Genomic DNA, 19,953 nt, shown 5'->3' with positions numbered 1-19,953 from the left:
TTTTTAAAGTAGTACAAGATTGTGCTGCTTTGTCCTAGGGTGTAGCCGTAGTCCATATCAGTCTTTTCAGTAGAGTATTGGTGGCTTTAGAGCAATGGGAACTTGTGGGACATAATTCTCACTGCGCCTCCCATGTGTTTTGCTGCCCTGTATGCCTTAGTCTGAGGAAAAGGATTACTCAGCATGCCTTGTTTTCCACAGGTCAATAGGAGGGAGAGGACCTCTTAAACCTGGGATCTTGCTGTCAGGCAGAAGATGAGGTAAGTGCTAACTTTTTGTCTGGGGATAGAAGGGAATCTCAGAAAAAAGTTTGGGCACTGTATTATTTTATTAAATCCTTATTATCATTCAGGAATAGATTCTCCTATTGTATTAGGGGACACTTTGACAGTTTGGGCTTTATTATTCTATTAAGCCTCATTAAGATTGATAGATTCTCCTATTGTGTTAGGAGATACTAAGTAAACTTAGACGCAGACACTGGGGCTGAAGGCGACATGACCCTCATCTCCCGGCGTTTCATAACATAATTTTAACCGACCGGGAGATTACATGTTGACTTTTACGGGTTTGGGCACTGCTACATGAGCATTAGAGCAGGCTCAGTGCGTAGGGGGTTTTGTATTTTAAAAATAGCGAACTACGCAATTATTTATAACACTGGTAATGGTGACAGAGGGTTACTGATACGCCCACGATGGGCGGTACTTATGTGGCGCCAATTTAGTTGCGCAGCTGTTCCTCTTTTTCCGGTTCTGTGGAAAGGACGGAGGCTGTTTAGTTTAAGGTTTTGGCGCTTAGAGCAGCGCTTCTGTTGCAGCAGAATTTGGTGCGGATGGGCTGACAGGCACCTCAGCTGCGTTAAGCTGAGGTGTAGAGGGGATTTGCTGAGGCAGCAATCTTTACAAAGATTAATAAATTAATAAATTATTTTCTCGCAAATGTACAAACAATTTTTATAGCCCACACATGCAATGCCCTGTGCTTCCTCACAAACTTCATCTGGAGTTATTCTCCAGACATCGCTTTCATAGGATCCTTTAAGCGATATCTGTTGTATTGTCTGTTTTTCCCATACTGTAGGGAAATCGCTGTGTTGCTAATACAGTAGTATATATTCCGAATAAGAGGGAACCTTCAGACCTATTTTAGATCTCAAAGGTCTAAACAAATTTCTCAAATGGAAACTATTCGTTCCATTCTTCCTTTGATCCAAGAAAGTCAATTTATGACAACCGTGGAGTTAAAGGACACATATCTGTATGTTCCCTTTTACAGGGATCATCACAAGTTCCTAAGGTTTACCTTGCTAGTCAAAATCTGCCAATTTGTGTCTCTTTCCTTCGGTCTTGCCACAGCTTCCAGGATTTTATCAAGAGTTCAGGGGCATTTCATTGGCGCCCTATCTGGAAGACATCCTAGTCCAGGCGCCATCCTTACAACGAGCAAGATCCCTGTCGGACACGGTATCATCCTTCTTGTGGTTTCACAAGTGGAAGGTAAAATTGCGGAAAGAGTTACTTAGTTCCAAAGTCAAGGGTTCTTTTTGGGAACCGTAATAGATTCCTTATTGGTCAAGATTTTTCTGACAGCAGTCAGGAAATTAAAAATTTTCGATTCTTCAGCCCTTCAGACCACTTTGCGGCCATCAGTGGCTCAGTGCATGGAGTTTCTCGGGCTGAGGATAGTGGCAATGGACATCATCCTGTTTGCTCGGTTCCATCTCAGATCCCTACAGTTCAGTATGCTCAGGCAATGAAACGGAGATTATGCGGATTTGTCTCCTTAAATACTACTGGAGAGGAGACAAAGACAAGGGATTCTCTTCAATGGTAGTTGTCTCTGGATCATCTTTCCCAGGGAGCCTGCTTTCACAAGCCATCTTGGGTTGTTGTGACAACAGATGCCATGCTTCCAGGGTGGGGAGCGGTCTGGGGTTCCCTAATGGTTCAGGGAGTCTGTACTCTGTCAGAGTCTGTTCTTCCTATAAACATCCTGGAGCTGAGAGCAATCTTCAATGCTCTTCTGGCCTGGCCTCAGTTAGCCTTGGTCCAGTTTATCAGGTTCCAGTCGGACAACATAACTTCAGTGGTTTACATTAGTCATCAGGGAGGAGCGAGGAGTTCCTTAGTGATGAGAGGTAACCAAGATATTTGAGTGGGTGGAGGCCCATTCTTGTTACCCGTCGGCGATCCACATCCCAGGGGTGGACAACTGGGAGGCGGACTTTCTGAGCAGGCACACCTTTCATCCGGGGGAGTGGGAACTCCATCCGGAAGTGTTCTCCGGCCTAATTCTCAGGTGGGGTCAGCCGTAATTGGATCTCATGACATCTCGACAGAACCAAGTTCCCAAGACACGGGTCGAGGTCCAGGGGTCCCCAGGCGGAGCTGATTGATACTCTGGCGGTTTCTTGGACCTTCAGTCTCGCATACCTATTTCCTCCGTTTTTCTTCTTGGGTCATTGCTCGAATCAAGCAGAAGGGGGCTTCGGTGATCCTAATTGGCCCGACTTGGCCTCGCAGAATTTGGTATGCAGATCTGGTGACAATGTCATCTCTGCCACTTTGGAGTCTTCCGTTGAGTAAGGACCGTTTTCTCTGAAGCGGACTGCTTGGGGATTGAACACTTAATTTTTTCCCAGCTGGGCTTTTCTGTCTCGGTCGTAGTGACCATGATTCAGGCTCGTAATCCTGTAACTGGAAAGATTTTCCATAGGATATGGCGTAAATATCTATTGGTGCGAATCCAAGGGCTCCTCAGGGAGTAGACTTAGGATTCCTAGATTTTTTCTTTTTCCAAGTGGGTTTGGAGAAGGGTCTCTCTGGCATAGCTTAGTGGCTGGCACAGCTGCTTTAAAAGCAGAAGGTTGAGAGTTCAAGTCCAACCCCAGGTGCTGGTACTTTGTATTGAACCATGTATTGCTATCCTTGGAAGTAAGGAGGCTTGTGTTCAACTAAAAAGCTCTAAAGTCTATCGACAAGTTCCCTAAAGGGTCATATTTCTGCTTTGTCTTTTTTGTTACTCAAACGTCTGGCAGATGTCCCAGATGTACAATTATTTGATCAGGCCTGTGTTCAAACCAGTTACTCCTCCATGGAGTCTGACTTTAGTTCTAAAAGTAAAAAAAAAAAAAAAAGAAGGGGCTCCGTTTGAGCCTATGCATTCCTTAGATATTAAGTTGATATCTTGGAAAGTTTTATTTCTTGTTGCTATTTCTTCTGCTCGGAGAGTGTCGGAACTCTCGGCATTACAGTATGAGTCTCCTTATCTTATTTTCCATTCAGATAAGGTAGTTTTACGTACCAATTTCTTCCTAAGTTTTTTCCGATTGGAACATTAATCAGGAATCAGTTCTTTTCTTGTGTCCTAATCCTTCTTCGCAGAAGGAACGACAATTTGGACGTGGTCCGTGCTTTACAGCTTTACCTGTAGGTGGCTAAGGAATTTTGTCAGTCGTTTTCCTTGTTTGTGATTTTTTTTTTTCAGGAAAACGTAAGGGACAGAATACTACGGTAACTTCTTTTCTTTCATGTAATTGGCAAGAGTCCATGAGCTAGTGACGTATGGGATATACAATCCTACCAGGAGGGGCAAAGTTTCCCAAACCTCAAAATGCCTACAAATACACCCCTCACCACACCTGCAATTCAGTTTTTACAAACTTTGCCTCCTATGAAGGTGGTGAAGTAAGTTTGTGCTAAGATTTCTACGTTGACATGCGCTTCTCAGCATTTTAAAGCCCAATTCCTCTCAGAGTACAGTGAATGTCAGAGGGATGTGAAGGGAGTATTACCTATTGAATGCAATGGTTTTCCTCACGGGATCTATTTCATAGGTTCTCTGTTATCGGTCGTAGAGATTCATCTCCTACCTCCCTTTTCGGATCGACAATATACTCTCATATTCCATTACCTCTACTGATAACCGTTTCAGTACTGGTTTGGCTATCTGCTATATGTGGATGAGTGTCTTTGGTAAGTATGTTTTCTTTTATTTAAGACACTCTCAGCTATTGTTTGGCACTTTATGTATTAATATAAAGTTCTAAATATATGTATTGTACTTATATTTGCCATGATTCAGGTTTTCAGTGTATTTCCTTTTTTTGCAGACAGTTTCATATCTGGGAAATGCTTTTTTTATGCAAAATTATTTCTTACCTGGGGTATAGTCTCTTTTTCAAATTGCGAGCAGAATTAGGCTCGCAAGGGCGCAAAATGCCAAAATTTATTGCGTAATTTTTGGCGCAAGATTTTTTTTGCGCGAAGTTACGTTCGTTGACGTAAATTCGTCATTTCCAGCGTCTTAGTTGACGCCGAGTCCTTCACAAGGTTGCGTCATCTGTGATGTTTTGTTTCCGGACGTTTTTGGCGCCAAAAAATATTTTTCTGTTTGTTTGCGTCATACTTGGCGCCAAATATTTTCATTATTTAAGACCCCATTCCTTTTGCCTCTGGCCTTTTTTCTATGTCAGAGGGCTATTCTGTTTGCATTTTTTCCCATTCCTGAAACTGCCATATAAGGAAATTGATAATTTTGCTTTATATGTTGTTTTTTTCTTTTACATTTGCAAGATGTCTCAATCTGATCCTGTCTCAGAATTTACTGCTGGATCCCTGCTGCCTGATAACGGTTCTACCAAAGCTAAGTGCATTTGTTGTAAACTTGTGGAGACTCTACCTCCAGCTGTGGTTTGTAATAGTTGTTATGATAAACTTTTACCTGCAGAAAATATATCCATGAGTAGTAGTTCATTACCTGTTGTTGTTCCCTCAACATCTAATGCACAAGATATACCTGTAAATTTAAAAGAATTTATTTCTGATTCTATTCAGAAGGCTTTGTCTGCTATTCCGCCTTCTAATAATCGTAAAAGGTCTTTTAAAACTTCTCATAGAGTTGATGAAATTTCAAATGACCGGCAACATACTGATTTATCTTTCTCTGATGAGGATCTATCTGATTCAGAAGATCCTGCCTCAGATATTGACACTGACATATCCTCTTATTTATTTAAAATGGAGTATATTCGCTCTTTATTAAAAGAAGTGTTGATTATATTAGATATAAAGGAAACTAGTTCTCTTGATATTAAAACTAGTAAACATTTAAATTCTGTTTATAAACCACCTGTGGTTATTCCAGAGGTTTTTCCAGTTCCTGATGCTATTTCAGATATGATTTCTAAGGAATGGAATAGGCCTGGTACTACTTTTATTCCTTCTTCAAGGTTTAAAAAATGGTATCCTTTGCCAACTTTTAGATTGGAGTTTTGGGAAAAGATCCCCAAAGTTGATGGGGCTATCTCTACTCTTGCTAAACGTACTACTATTCCTACTGAAGATAGTACTTCTTTTAAAGATCCTTTAGATAAGAAACTTGAATCTTATCTAAGGAAGGCTTATTTATATTCAGGTCATCTTCTTAGGCCTGCAATTTCTTTGGCTGATGTTGCAGCTGCTTAAACTTTTTGGTTGGAGACTTTAGCGCAACAAGTATCGGATCATGATTTGTCTAGCATTGTTTAATTAATGCAGCATGCTAATAATTTCATTTGTGATGCCATTTTTGATATAATCAAAATTGATGTTATATATATGTATTTAGCTATTTTAGCTAGAAGAGCTTTATGGCTTAAATCTTGGAATGCTGATATGACTTCTAAGTCCAGATTGCTATCTCTTACTTTCCAAGGTAATTATTTGGTTCTCAGTTGGATTCAATAATTTCAACTGTCACTGGGGGGGAAGGGAGCCTTTTTGCCTCAGGATAAAAACCTAAGGGCAAATCTAAAGCTTCTAACCATTTTTGTTCCTTTCGACATAATAAGGAACAAAAATGTAATCCTTCCCCAAAGGAATCTGTTTTCAATTGGAATCCTTCCTCAATTTGGAATAAATCCAAGCCATTCAAGAGATCAAAGCCAGACCCCAAGTCCGCATGAGGGTGCGCCCCTTATTCCAGCTCAGCTGGTAGGGGGCAGATTAAAATTTTTCAAAAATGTTTGGATCAATTAAGTCCAAAATCATTGGATTCAGAGTATTGTCTCTCAGGGGTACAGAATAGGTTTCAGAGTAAGACCACCTGTGAGATTTCTTTCTCTCATGCATTCCAGCGAACCCAGAAAAAGGCTCAGGCTTTCCTGAAGTGTGTTTCAGACCTGGAGTTATCAGGGGTAATCATGCCAGTTCCGTTTCAGGAACAGGGTCTGGGGTTTTATTTAAATCTATTCATTGTACCAAAGAAAGAAAATTCATTCAGACCAGTTCTGGATCTAAAGATTTTGAATCAATATGTAAGAGTTCCAACTTTCAAAATGGTAACTAAGGACTATTCTGCCTTTTTGTTCAGCAAGGGCATTATATGTCCACAATAGACTTACAGGATGCATATCTTCATATTCCGATTCATCCGGATCACTATCAGTTCTAGACAAGCATTACCAATTTGTTGCTCTTCCTTTTGGCCTAGCGACAGCTCCAAGAATCTTTTCAAAGGTTCTCGGTGCCCTACTTTCTGTAATCAGAGAGCGGGGTATTGTGCTGTTCCCTTATTTGGACGATATCTTGGTACTTGCTCAATCTTTACGTTCTGCAGAATCTCACACAAATCAACTAGTGTTATTTCTTCAAAGGCATGGTTGGAGGATCAATTTACCAAAAAGTTCTTTGATTCCTCAGACAAGGGTAACCATTTTAGGTTTCCAGATAGATTCAGTGTTCATGACTTTGTCTCTAACAGACAAGAGACGTTTAAAATTGGTTGCAGCCTGTCGGAACCTTCAGTCTCAGTCATTCCCTTCAGTAGCTATGTACATGGAAGTTTTAGGTCTTATGACTGCAGCATCGGACGCGATCCCCTTTGCTCGTTTTCATATGAGACCTCTCCAGCTTTGTATGCTGAATCAATGGTACAGGGATTATACAAGGATATCACAATTGATATTCTTAAATCCCAATGTTCGACTTTCTCTGACTTGGTGGTTAGATCACCATTGTATAATTCTAGGGGCCTCTTTCGTTCGTCCATCCTGGACTGTGATCACAACAGATGCAAGTCTTTCAGGTTGGGGAGCTGTTTGGGAATCTCTGACAGCACAAGGAGTTTGGAAATCTCAAGAGGCGAGATTACCAATCAATATTTTGGAACTCTGTGTGATTCTCAGGGCTCTTCAGTTTTGGCCTCTGTTGAAGAGAGAACCGTTTATTTGTTTTCAGACAGACAATGTCACAACTGTGGCATATGTCAATTATCAGGGTGGGACTCACAGTCCTCAAGCTATGAAAGAAGTATCCCGGATACTTGTTTGGGCGGAATCCAGCTCTTCTCTAATTTCTGCAGTTCATATCCCAGGTATAGACAATTGGGAAGCGGATTATCTCAGTCGTCATACATTACATCCAGGAGAATGGTCTCTCCACCCAGATGTGTTTTCTCAAATTGTTCAGATGTGGGGGCTTCCAGAAATAGATCTGATGGCATCTCATCTAAACAAGAAACTTCCCAGGTACCTGTCCAGGTCCAGGGATCCTCAGGACCCGCCTCTAGTTCTTCTTCGAAGAGTGATCTCCAAAATCATCATGGAGCAATTGTTTGTGCTGCTGGTGGCTCCAGCATGGCCTCACAGGTTTTGGTATGCGTATCTTGTTTGGATGTCCAGTTGCCAACCTTGGCCACTTCCCTTAAAGCCAGACCTTCTATCTCAAGGTCCGTTTTTCCATCAGGATCTCAAATCATTAAATTTGAAGGTATGGAAATTGAACGCTTAGTGCTTAGTCATAGGGGTTTCTCTGACTCAGTGATTAATACTATGTTACAGGCTCATAAATCTATTTCTAGAAAGATTTATTATCGAGTTTGGAAGACTTACATTTCATGGTGTTCTTCTCATAACTTTTCTTGGCATTCTTTTAGACTTCCTAGAATTTTACAGTTTCTTCAGGATGGTTTGGATAAAGGTTTGTCTGCAAGTTCCTTGAAAGGACAAATCTCTGCTCTTTCTGTTTTATTCCACAGAAAAATTGCTAAACTTCCTTATATTCACTGTTTTGTACAGGCTTTGGTTTGTATCAAGCCTGTCATTAAATCAATCTCTCCTCCTTGGAGTCTTAATTTGGTTTTGAAGGCATTACAGGCTCCTCCATTTGAGCCTATGCATTCTTTGGACATTAAATTGCTTTCTTGGAAAGTGTTGTTCCTTTTGGCCATCTCTTCTGCTAGAAGAGTTTCTGAATTATCTGCTCTCTCTTGTGAATCTCCTTTTCTGATTTTTCATCAGGATAAAGCAGTTTTGCGGACTTCATTTAAATTCTTACCTAAGGTTGTGAATTCTAACAACATTAATAGAGAAATTATTGTCCCTTCTTTGTGTCCTAATCCTAAGAATTCTTTGGAGAGACCCTTACTTTCTTTGGATGTGGTGAGAGCTCTGAAATATTATGTTGAAGCTACTAAAGATTTCAGGAAGACTTCTAGTCTATTTGTTATCTTTTCTGGTTCCAGGAAAGATCAGAAGGCTTCTGCAATTTCTTTGTCATCTTGGTTAAAGCTTTAGATTCACAAAGCTTATTTGGAGGCGGGGCAGTCTCCGCCTCAGAGAATTACAGCTCATTCTACTAGATGAGTTTCCACTTCTTGGGCTTTTAAGAATGAAGCTTCAGTTGATCAGATTTGCAAAGCAGCAACTTGGTCTTCTTTGCATACTTTTACTAAATTCTACCATTTTGATGTATTTGCTTCTTCGGAAGCAGTTTTTGGTAGAAAAGTTCTTTAAGCAGCTGTTTCAGTTTGATTCTTCTGCTTCTAATTTAAGTTTTTTCTTTTCAATTATGAGACTAAACTTATGATTTGGATTGTTGATTAATTTTTTTCAGCGGAAATGGCTGTTTTCTTCTGTTATGTGTGATCAGTCCACGGGTCATCATTACTTCTGGGATATAACTCCTCCCCAACAGGAAATGCAAGAGGATTCACCCAGCAGAGCTGCATATAGCTCCTCCCCTCTACGTCAGTCCCAGTCATTCTCTTGCACCCAACGACTAGATAGGATGTGTGAGAGGACTATGGTGATTATACTTAGTTTTTATGACTTCAATCAAAAGTTTGTTATTTTAAAATAGCACCGGAGCGTGTTATTACTTCTCTGGCAGAGTTTGAGGAAGAATCTGTCAGAGTTTTTTACTATGATTTTAACCGGAGTAGTTAAGATCATATTGCTGTTCTCGGCCATCTGAGGGAGGTAAAGGCTTCAGATCAGGGGACAGCGGGCAGAGGAATCTGCATTGAGGTATGTAGCAGTTTTTATTTTCTGAATGGAATTGATGAGAAAATCCTGCCATACCGTTAAAATGACATGTATGTATACACTTCAGTATTCTGGGGATGGTATTTCACCGGAACTACTCTGTTAAAGGTCACTAATCCTTTTTAATAACTATTTATCATGTTAAACGTTTTTGCTGGAATGTAGAATCGTTTACATTGCTGAGGTACTGTGTGAATAAATATTTGGGCATTATTTTCCACTTGGCAGTTTTTTTGCTTTATTTGTGACAGTTTCGTTTCTCTTCACTGCTGTGTGGGAGAGGGAGGGGCCGTTTTGGCGCTCTTTGCTACGCATCAAAAAATACCAGTCAGTTACTTTTATTTTTCCTGCATGATCCGGTTCATCTCTGATAGATCTCAGGGGTCTTCAAACTTCTTTGAAGGGAGGTAAATTCTCTCAGCAGAGCTGTGAGAATTCTTATAGTGACTGTGAATAAAAACGTTGCTTTGTATTTTTTATGTCAAATTTAATTATTGTTATTTTACTAATAGGAACAAACCTTTGCTAAAAGTTTTGTTGTTTTAAAGTTTGATGCTATAACTGTTTTTCAGTTCACTATTTCAACTGTCATTTAATCGTTAGTACCTCTTTGAGGCACAGTACGTTTTTTGCTAAAAAAGATTATAACCAAGTTGTAAGTTTTTTGCTAGTGTGTTAAACATGTCTGACTCAGAGGAAGATATCTGTGTCATTTGTTCCAATGCCAAGGTGGAGCCCAATAGAAATTTATGTACTAACTGTATTGATGCTACTTTAAATAAAAGTCAATCTGTACAATGTGAACAAATTTCACCAAACAGCGAGGGGAGAGTTATGCCGACTAACTCGCCTCACGCGGCAGTACCTGCATCTCCCGCCCGGGAGGTGCGTGATATTTTGGCGCCTAGTACATCTGGGCGGCCATTACAGATAACATTACAAGATATGGCTACTGTTATGACTGAAGTTTTGTCTAAATTACCAGAACTAAGAGGCAAGCGTGATCACTCTGGGGTGAGAACAGAGTGCGCTGACAATGCTAGGGCCATGTCTGATACTGCGTCACAGCTCGCAGAGCATGAGGACGGAGAGCTTCATTCTGTGGGTGACGGTTCTGATCCAAACAGATTGGACTCAGATATTTCAAATTTTAAATTTAAATTGGAGAACCTCCGTGTATTACTAGGGGAGGTCTTAGCAGCTCTCAACGATTGTAACACCGTTGCAATACCAGAGAAACTGTGTAGGTTGGATAAATACTTTGCGGTACCGGCGAGTACTGACGTTTTTCCTATACCTAAGAGACTAACTGAAATTGTTACTAAGGAGTGGGATAGACCCGGTGTGCCGTTCTCACCCCCTCCAATATTTAGAAAGATGTTTCCAATAGACGCCACCACTCGGGACTTATGGCAAACGGTCCCCAAGGTGGAGGGAGCAGTTTCTACTTTAGCTAAGCGTACCACTATCCCGGTGGAGGATAGCTGTGCTTTCTCAGATCCAATGGATAAAAAATTAGAGGGTTACCTTAAGAAAATGTTTGTTCAACAAGGTTTTATATTACAACCCCTTGCATGTATCGCGCCGATTACGGCTGCGGCAGCATTTTGGATTGAGTCGCTTGAAGAGAACCTTAGTTCATCTACGCTAGACGACATTACGGACAGGCTTAGAGTCCTTAAACTAGCTAATTCCTTCATTTCGGAGGCCGTAGTACATTTAACCAAACTTACGGCTAAGAACTCAGGATTCGCCATACAGGCACGTAGGGCGCTGTGGCTAAAATCCTGGTCAGCTGATGTTACTTCTAAGTCCAAATTACTTAATATACCTTTCAAGGGGCAGTCTTTATTTGGGCCCGGTTTGAAAGAGATTATCGCTGACATTACAGGAGGTAAGGGCCACGCCCTACCTCAAGACAAAGCCAAAGCTAAGGCTAGACAGTCTAATTTTCGTCCCTTTCGGAACTTTAAAACAGGAGCAGCATCAACCTCCACTGCACCAAAACAGGAAGGAGCTGTTGCTCGTTACAGGCAAGGCTGGAAGCCTAACCAGTCCTGGAACAAGAGCAAGCAGGCCAGGAAACCTGCTGCTGCCCCAAAGACAGCATGAACCGAGAGCCCCCGATCCGGGACCGGATCTAGTGGGGGGCAGACTCTCTCTCTTCGCCCAGACCTGGGCAAGAGATGTTCAGGATCCCTGGGCTCTAGAGATCATATCGCAGGGATACCTTCTAGACTTCAAATTATCTCCCCCAAGAGGGAGATTTCATCTGTCAAGGTTGTCAACAAACCAGATAAAGAAAGAAGCGTTTCTACGCTGCGTACAAGATCTGTTATTAATGGGAGTGATCCATCCGGTTCCGCGGTCGGAACAAGGACAAGGGTTCTACTCAAACCTGTTTGTGGTTCCCAAAAAAGAGGGAACTTTCAGGCCAATCTTAGATTTAAAGACTCTAAACAAATTCCTAAGAGTTCCATCGTTCAAAATGGAAACTATTCGGACAATCTTACCCATGATCCAAGAGGGTCAGTACATGACCACAGTGGATTTAAAGGATGCTTACCTTCACATACCGATCCACAAAGATCATCACCGGTATCTATGGTTTGCCTTCTTAGACAGGCACTACCAGTTTGTAGCTCTTCCATTCGGATTGGCTACGGCTCCAAGAATCTTCACAAAGGTTCTGGGTGCCCTTCTAGCGGTACTAAGACCGCGAGGGATTTCGGTAGCTCCGTACCTAGACGACATTCTAATTCAAGCTTCAAGCTTTCAAACTGCCAAGTCTCATACAGAGTTAGTTCTGGCATTTCTAAGGTCGCATGGATGGAAAGTGAACGAAAAGAAGAGTTCTCTCTTTCCTCTCACAAGAGTTCCATTCTTGGGGACTCTTATAGATTCTGTAGAAATGAAGATTTACCTGACAGAAGACAGGTTAACAAAGCTTCAAAATGCATGCCGCGTCCTTCATTCCATTCAACACCCGTCAGTAGCTCAATGCATGGAGGTGATCGGCTTAATGGTAGCGGCAATGGACATAGTACCTTTTGCACGCCTACACCTCAGACCGCTGCAATTATGCATGCTAAGTCAGTGGAATGGGGATTACTCAGATTTGTCCCCTACTCTGAATCTGAATCAAGAGACCAGAAATTCTCTTCTATGGTGGCTTTATCGGCCACACCTGTCCAGGGGGATGCCATTCAGCAGGCCAGACTGGACAATTGTAACAACAGACGCCAGCCTACTAGGTTGGGGCGCTGTCTGGAATTCTCTGAAGGCTCAGGGACTATGGAATCAGGAGGAGAGTCTCCTTCCAATAAACATTCTGGAATTGAGAGCAGTTCTCAATGCCCTTCTGGCTTGGCCCCAGTTAACAACTCGGGGGTTCATCAGGTTTCAGTCGGACAACATCACGACTGTAGCTTACATCAACCATCAGGGAGGGACAAGAAGCTCCCTAGCAATGATGGAAGTATCAAAGATAATTCGCTGGGCAGAGTCTCACTCTTGCCACCTGTCAGCAATCCACATCCCGGGAGTGGAGAACTGGGAGGCGGATTTCTTGAGTCGCCAGACTTTTCATCCGGGGGAGTGGGAACTTCATCCGGAGGTCTTTGCCCAAATACTTCGACGTTGGGGCAAACCAGAGATAGATCTCATGGCGTCTCGCCAGAACGCCAAACTTCCTCGCTACGGGTCCAGATCCAGGGATCCGGGAGCAGTTCTGATAGATGCTTTGACAGCACCTTGGAACTTCAGGATGGCTTATGTGTTTCCACCCTTCCCGCTGCTTCCTCGATTGATTGCCAAAATCAAACAGGAGAGAGCATCAGTAATTCTAATAGCACCTGCATGGCCACGCAGGACTTGGTATGCAGATCTAGTGGACATGTCATCCTGTCCGCCTTGGTCTCTACCTCTAAGACAGGACCTTCTGATACAGGGTCCATTCAAACATCAAAATCTAACTTCTCTGAAGCTGACTGCTTGGAAATTGAACGCTTGATTTTATCAAAACGTGGTTTTTCTGAGTCGGTTATTGATACCCTAATTCAGGCTAGGAAGCCTGTTACCAGAAGGATTTACCATAAAATATGGCGGAAATACCTATACTGGTGCGAATCCAAAGGTTACTCCTGGAGTAAGGTTAGGATCGCTAGGATACTGTCTTTTCTACAAGAAGGTTTAGAAAAGGGTTTATCAGCTAGTTCATTAAAGGGACAGATTTCAGCTCTGTCCATCTTGTTACACAGACGTCTGTCAGAAAATCCAGACGTCCAGTCCTTTTGTCAGGCTTTAGCTAGGATCAAGCCTGTGTTTAAAGCTGTTGCTCCACCATGGAGTTTAAACTTAGTTCTTAACGTTTTACAGGGTGTTCCGTTTGAACCCCTTCATTCCATTGATATAAAAATGTTATCTTGGAAAGTTCTGTTTTTAATGGCTATTTCCTCGGCTCGAAGAGTCTCTGAGTTATCAGCCTTACATTGTGATTCCCCTTATCTGATTTTTCACTCAGACAAGGTAGTTCTGCGTACTAAACCTGGGTTCTTACCTAAGGTAGTCACTAACAGGAACATCAATCAAGAGATTGTTGTCCCATCCTTGTGTCCAAATCCTTCTTCAAAGAAGGAACGTCTTTTACACAATCTGGATGTAGTTCGTGCCCTCAAGTTCTACTTGCAGGCAACTAAAGATTTTCGCCAAACTTCTTCCTTGTTTGTCGTTTACTCTGGACAGAGGAGAGGTCAAAAAGCTTCTGCTACCTCTCTCTCTTTTTGGCTTCGTAGCATAATACGTTTAGCCTATGAGACTGCTGGACAGCAGCCTCCTGAAAGAATTACAGCTCACTCCACTAGAGCTGTGGCTTCCACTTGGGCCTTTAAGAATGAGGCCTCTGTTGAACAGATTTGCAAGGCTGCAACTTGGTCTTCACTTCATACTTTTTCCAAATTTTACAAATTTGACACTTTTGCTTCTTCGGAGGCTATTTTTGGGAGAAAGGTTCTTCAGGCAGTGGTTCCTTCTGTATAATGAGCCTGCCTTTCCCTCCCGTCATCCGTGTACTTTTGCTTTGGTATTGGTATCCCAGAAGTAATGATGACCCGTGGACTGATCACACATAACAGAAGAAAACATAATTTATGCTTACCTGATAAATTCCTTTCTTCTGTTGTGTGATCAGTCCACGGCCCGCCCTGTTTTTAAGGCAGGTAAATATCTTTTAAATTATACTCCAGTCACCACTTCACCCTTGGTTACTCCTTTCTCGTTGATTCTTGGTCGAATGACTGGGACTGACGTAGAGGGGAGGAGCTATATGCAGCTCTGCTGGGTGAATCCTCTTGCATTTCCTGTTGGGGAGGAGTTATATCCCAGAAGTAATGATGACCCGTGGACTGATCACACAACAGAAGAAAGGAATTTATCAGGTAAGCATAAATTATGTTTTTATTTTTTATCTCTCCCTCTCTAGTGACTCTTGCGTGGAGTTCCACATCTTGGGTATTGCTATCCCATACGTCACTAGCTCATGGACTCTTGCCAATTACATGAAAGAAAACATAATTTATGTAAGAACTTACCTGATAAATTCATTTCTTTCATATTGGCAAGAGTCCATGAGGCCCACCCTTTTTTTGGTGGTTTGGTGGCTTTTTACACCTTTCTTTATCAACCCACTTCTTGGCTATTCGTTAAACTGAATTGTGGGTGTGGTGAGGGGTGTATTTGTAGGCATTTTTTGATTTTGGAAACTTTGCCCCTCCTGGTAGGATTGTATATCCCATACGTCACTAGCTCATGGACTCTTTCCAATATGAAAGAAATGAATTGATCAGGTAAGTTCTTACATAAATTATGTTTTTCTCTTTAGCTGAAGAGTATCATACGTTTTGCATATGAGACTGTTGGACAGCAGCCTCCTGAGAGAGTTACGACTCCGTCCATGAGGGCTGTTGCTTACTCATGGGCATTCTAAAATGTAGCTTCTGTGGAACAGATTTGCAAGACTGCAACTTGGTTCTCTCTTCACATTTATTTTTCAAAATTCTACAAATTTGTCATTGGCTGAGGCCGTTTTTCAAGCAGCGGTGTCTTCCGTTTAGGTTTCCTGTCTTTTCCCCCACGTATAATCTGTGTACTCTAGCTTGGGTATTGAATCCCATTAGTAATTAAGATGATCCGTGGACTCATTGTGTCATAAAAAAAAGAAAATGTATGCTTACCTGATAAATGTATTTATTTTTTGACACGATGAGTCCACGGCCCGCCCTGTTCTTTTAAGACAGGTTTTGGGTTATTGTAAGGTTCGAACACCTCTGCACCTTTGCTTTTCCTTTCTCTTCCTAACTTTGGTCAAATGACTGGAGTGGGAGGGAAGGGAAGAGCTATTTAACAGCTCTGCTGTTATGTTTTTTGCCTCCTCCTGCTACCAGGAGGTGAATATCCCATTAGTAATTAAGATGATCCGTGGACTCATCGTGTCAAAAAATAAATACATTTATCAGGTAAGCATAAATTTTCTTTTTTACTTGTGACCTAGTGTGGTATGGGGGGAGTCATACACAGTATGTGCTGCAAATGAATAGCAACAGGATAGGCCGATACACAGATGTATGACCTGCACATTGTTTTAAAGGTGTTCAGTTGGAAAGCATTAAATGTATAAGCAGCTTGTAGGAAGAGGCTTCATGGATACATTGAGAGGTTGCATAGGCTAAAAGTAACATGATCATTTGGAAACCAGTTTATAATGACTATAGGTGACTGGGGGGGAAGATTACTATGCACGAGAGAGATGGACTGTAGGTGAAGTATAGTGTAGGTGTCTGGAGGCAGAGAGAGGATTGGTACAAAAAGATTATCATGGACACAGAGGTGCGCTATAGGTTACGTGTGAAGGTGTAGAAAAGGATTACAGTTTGCTATAGGTGATGTGTGAAGGTGTAGAAAAGGATTACCGTTTGCTATAGGTGACGTGTGAAGGTGTAGAAAAGGATTACCGTTTGCTATAGGTGACGTGTGAAGGTGTAGAGAAGGATTACCGTTGGCTATAGGTGACATGTGAAGGGAATTACAATGCGCTATAAGTGACCTGTCAAGTGAATTACCATGTACTATATATTAGTAACGCGTGAAGGAAATTACCATGTGCTATAAGTGACATATGAAGGGAATTACTGTGTGCTATAAGTAACCTATGAAGTGGATTACCATGTGCTTCAAGTGACTAGTGAAGTGAATTACCATGTGCTATAGGTGACTTGTGAAGTGAATTACGGTGTGCTATAAGTGACATGTGAATGAATTACTGTGTTCTATATATGACGTTTGAAAGTAATTACTGTGTGCTATAAGTGACCTGTTAAGGGAATTATGGTGTGCTATAGGTGACATGTGAATGAATTACTGTGTTCTATATATGACGTTTGAAAGTAATTACTGTGTGCTATAAGTGACGTGTGAAGTGAATTACCATGTACATGTCAAAATGTTCTATATTTAGGTGACCTAATATAGGAAATAAAGCTTGAGAGGTAGTTTTTGATAATCTGGTTAATATTATTTTTTGCCCTTCAGGTCCACTTTACAGAGTTACTTAAAAAGACATGAAGGGGGAACCCCGACCCCAGCGCGGTGTGAAGACAACCCCTTTGATAGAGGTCAGATTAACCCTTTTCTTTTGCTTACTGTCTCTCATTTAACTGTGAACTTCTTTCGTTCCTAATCAATTTTCTGACTATAATTGTGAGACTTTCCTTCCCAGTCGTTATTTGTAGAGCGCCAATAGGTTCTGCTTGTTAGAATTGCTTTAACAGATTAGCTTTTTGTCTAACAGGCCATGATGTTTCTAAAGTTTTCTTGGCCCAACAGATTCAGTCAGAGAAAGTGTAATGAAGAAAAAAACTGTGTAACATGACATATTCTTATCCCAGGGGAATAGTGAACCCCACTAGTACCAGTCAAAGGTTTGCACACGCACCTGTGTTCCTTGTCTGAAGCAAGTCTTCTTATTTGTCACCTTTAGTGGTGGTCTCGGTGTTCTCCCCAGGATCGTTTTAGTGGGTGCACCACCCGCCTGATTTTACTGACCACTCGGCTAAAGTTAGCTTAATATCAAGGTAAAATAACTAATAATAAAAATTTACCATTTCTTTCCTAAGATATGGTGAGTCCACGGAATAATCAATTACTAGTGGGAATATCACTCCTGGCCAGGAGGAGGCAAAGAGCACCACAGCAAAGCTGCTATATATGTCACTTCCCTTATCCATAATCCCCAGTCATTCTCTTTGCCTGCGGTGCAAGGAGGAGGTGAAGTTTTGGTGTCTGATCAAGTTTTTTTTTTTTTTTTAAAGCAGAGTAGGTTTGCACTGATCTCTCCAAAGGGTTTAGCCTTAGCCCATGTCAGTCTCTTCAGTAGGGCAGTGGTGGCTTTTAAGCAATTTGGAACTTGTGGTGTACAATCCTCACTTCGTTTTCCCAAAACATTTTGCTGCCCTATTTAGATAGCCTGAGTAAGTTTACTTAGTCTTTCTGTATTTCGACATGTCCATGTGAGGGATGGCATCCTCTCAAACCAGGTGAGCTGTCCTGCTGCCGGACAGATAAATATTGAGATAAGTGCCAGTTTTATTTTTCTATGTAGCAGGGAAGAATTTGGCACTTATTTAGCTGAAACGCTGCAGGGGGACGTTTTTTATTATTCCTGTCAGGGTTTCTTTCATGTAATTGGCAAGAGTCCATGAGCTAGTGACGTATGGGATATACAATCCTACCAGGAGGGGCAAAGTTTCCCAAACCTCAAAATGCCTATAAATACACTCCTCACCACACCCACAATTTAGTTTTTACAAACTTTGCCTCCTATGGAATTGGTGAAGTAAGTTTGTGCTTAGATTCTACGTTGATACGCGCTTCTCAGCATTTTGAAGCCCGATTCCTCTCAGAGTACAGTGAATGTCAGAGGGATGTGAAGGAATTATCACCTATTGAATGCAATGGTTTTCCTCACGGGAGATCTATTTCATAGGTTCTCTGTTATCAGTCGTAGAAATTCATCTCCAACCTCCCTTATTCAGATCAACCATATACTCTCATATTCCATTACCTCTACTGATAACTGTTTCAGTACTGGTTTGGCTATCTGCTATATGTGGATGGGTGTCTTTTGGTAAGTATGTTTTCATTACTTAACACACTCTCAGCTATGGTTTTGCACTTTATGTATTAATATCAAGTTCTAAATATATGTATTGTACTTATATTTGCCATGAGTCAGGTTTATGTATATTTCCTTTTGCAGACTGTCTGTTTCATATTTGGGAAAAGCATTTTTTAGGAAAAAAAAATTCTTACCTGGGGTATAGTCTTTTTTTTCAAATTGACTGTTTTTCATTAAATTTCACGGGCAAAATTAGGCTCGCGAGGGCGCAAAATGCCATAGTTCATTGCGCCATTCTTGGCGCAAGATTTTTTGGTGCAAAGTTACGTTCAATGATGCAAAATTCGTCATTTCCGGCGTCTTAGTTGACGCTGAGTTCCTTTCACAAGGTTGCGTCTTCATTGAAGCTAGTGTGTCATTTCTGGATGTTGTTGGCTCCAAAAAAAATTCTGTTTGCATTGTGCGTCATTCTTAGCGCCAAATATTTTCATTATTTAAAACCCCATTCCTAGGGCTATGCTGTTTGCATTTTTCCCCATTCCTGAAACTGCCATATAAGGAAATTGATAATTTTGCTTTATATGTTGTTTTTTCTCTTACATTTGCAAGATGTCTCAATCTGATCCTGTCTCAGAAACCACTGTTGGAACCCTGCTGCCTGATAACAGTTCTACCAAAGCTAAGTGCATTTGTTGTAAATTTGTGGAGATTATATCTCCAGCTGTGGTATGTAATAGTTGTCATGATAAGCTTTTACATGCAGAAAATGTGTCCATCAGTAATAGTACATTGCCTGTTGTTCCTTCAACATCTAATGTACAAGCTATACCTGTGAATTTAAAAGATTTTATTGCTGATGCAATTCAGAAGGCTTTGTCTGCTATTCCGCCTTCTAATAATCGTAAAAGGTCTTTTAAAACTTCTGATAAAGTTGATGAAATTTCAAATGACCGACAACATACTGAATTATCTTCCTCTGACGAGGATCTATCTGATTGAGAAGATCCTTCCTCAGATATTGACACTGACAAATCTACTTATTTATTTAAAATGGAGTATATTTGTTCTTTGTTAAAAGAAGTGTTGATTACATTGGATATTGAGGAAACTAGTCCTCTTGATGTTAAAACTAGTAGACGTTTAAATTCTGTTTATAAACCTCCTGTGGTTACTCCAGAGGTTTTTCCAGTTCCTGGTGCTATTTCTGATATGATTTCTAAGGAATGGAATAGGCCTGGTACTTCTTTTATTCCTTGTTCAAGGTTTACAAAATTGTAAACTAGCAGCAGTTAGATTGGAGTTTTGGGAAAAGATCCCCAAAGTTGATGGGGCTATTTCTACTGTTGCTAAACGTACTACTATTCCTATGGAAGATAGTACTTCCTTTAAAGATCCTTTAGATAGGAAACTTGAATCCTATCTAAGGAAAGCCTATTTATATTCTGGTCATCTACTCAGGCCTGCAATTTCTTTGGCT

The 19,953-nt window shown here is 41.1% G+C and overlaps 1 protein-coding gene across 4 annotated transcripts in view; it reads left to right on the top strand.

Annotated features, from left to right (window-relative positions):
• Positions 1-19,953, top strand: part of TTF2 (transcription termination factor 2) — a 534,153-nt gene that overhangs the window by 304,399 nt on the left and 209,801 nt on the right. For all 4 annotated transcript variants that reach the window (XM_053705754.1, XM_053705753.1, XM_053705751.1 and 1 more), the window contains one exon: positions 16,892-16,974. In XM_053705754.1, the coding sequence (XP_053561729.1) occupies positions 16,892-16,974 (83 nt within the window). The remainder of the gene's footprint in view (positions 1-16,891; positions 16,975-19,953) is intronic.

Source organism: Bombina bombina, chromosome 3 (genome assembly GCF_027579735.1).
Source record: "Bombina bombina isolate aBomBom1 chromosome 3, aBomBom1.pri, whole genome shotgun sequence".
NCBI classification, from domain to species: domain Eukaryota; kingdom Metazoa; phylum Chordata; class Amphibia; order Anura; family Bombinatoridae; genus Bombina; species Bombina bombina.
This window is presented reverse-complemented; position numbering and strand designations above follow the sequence as displayed.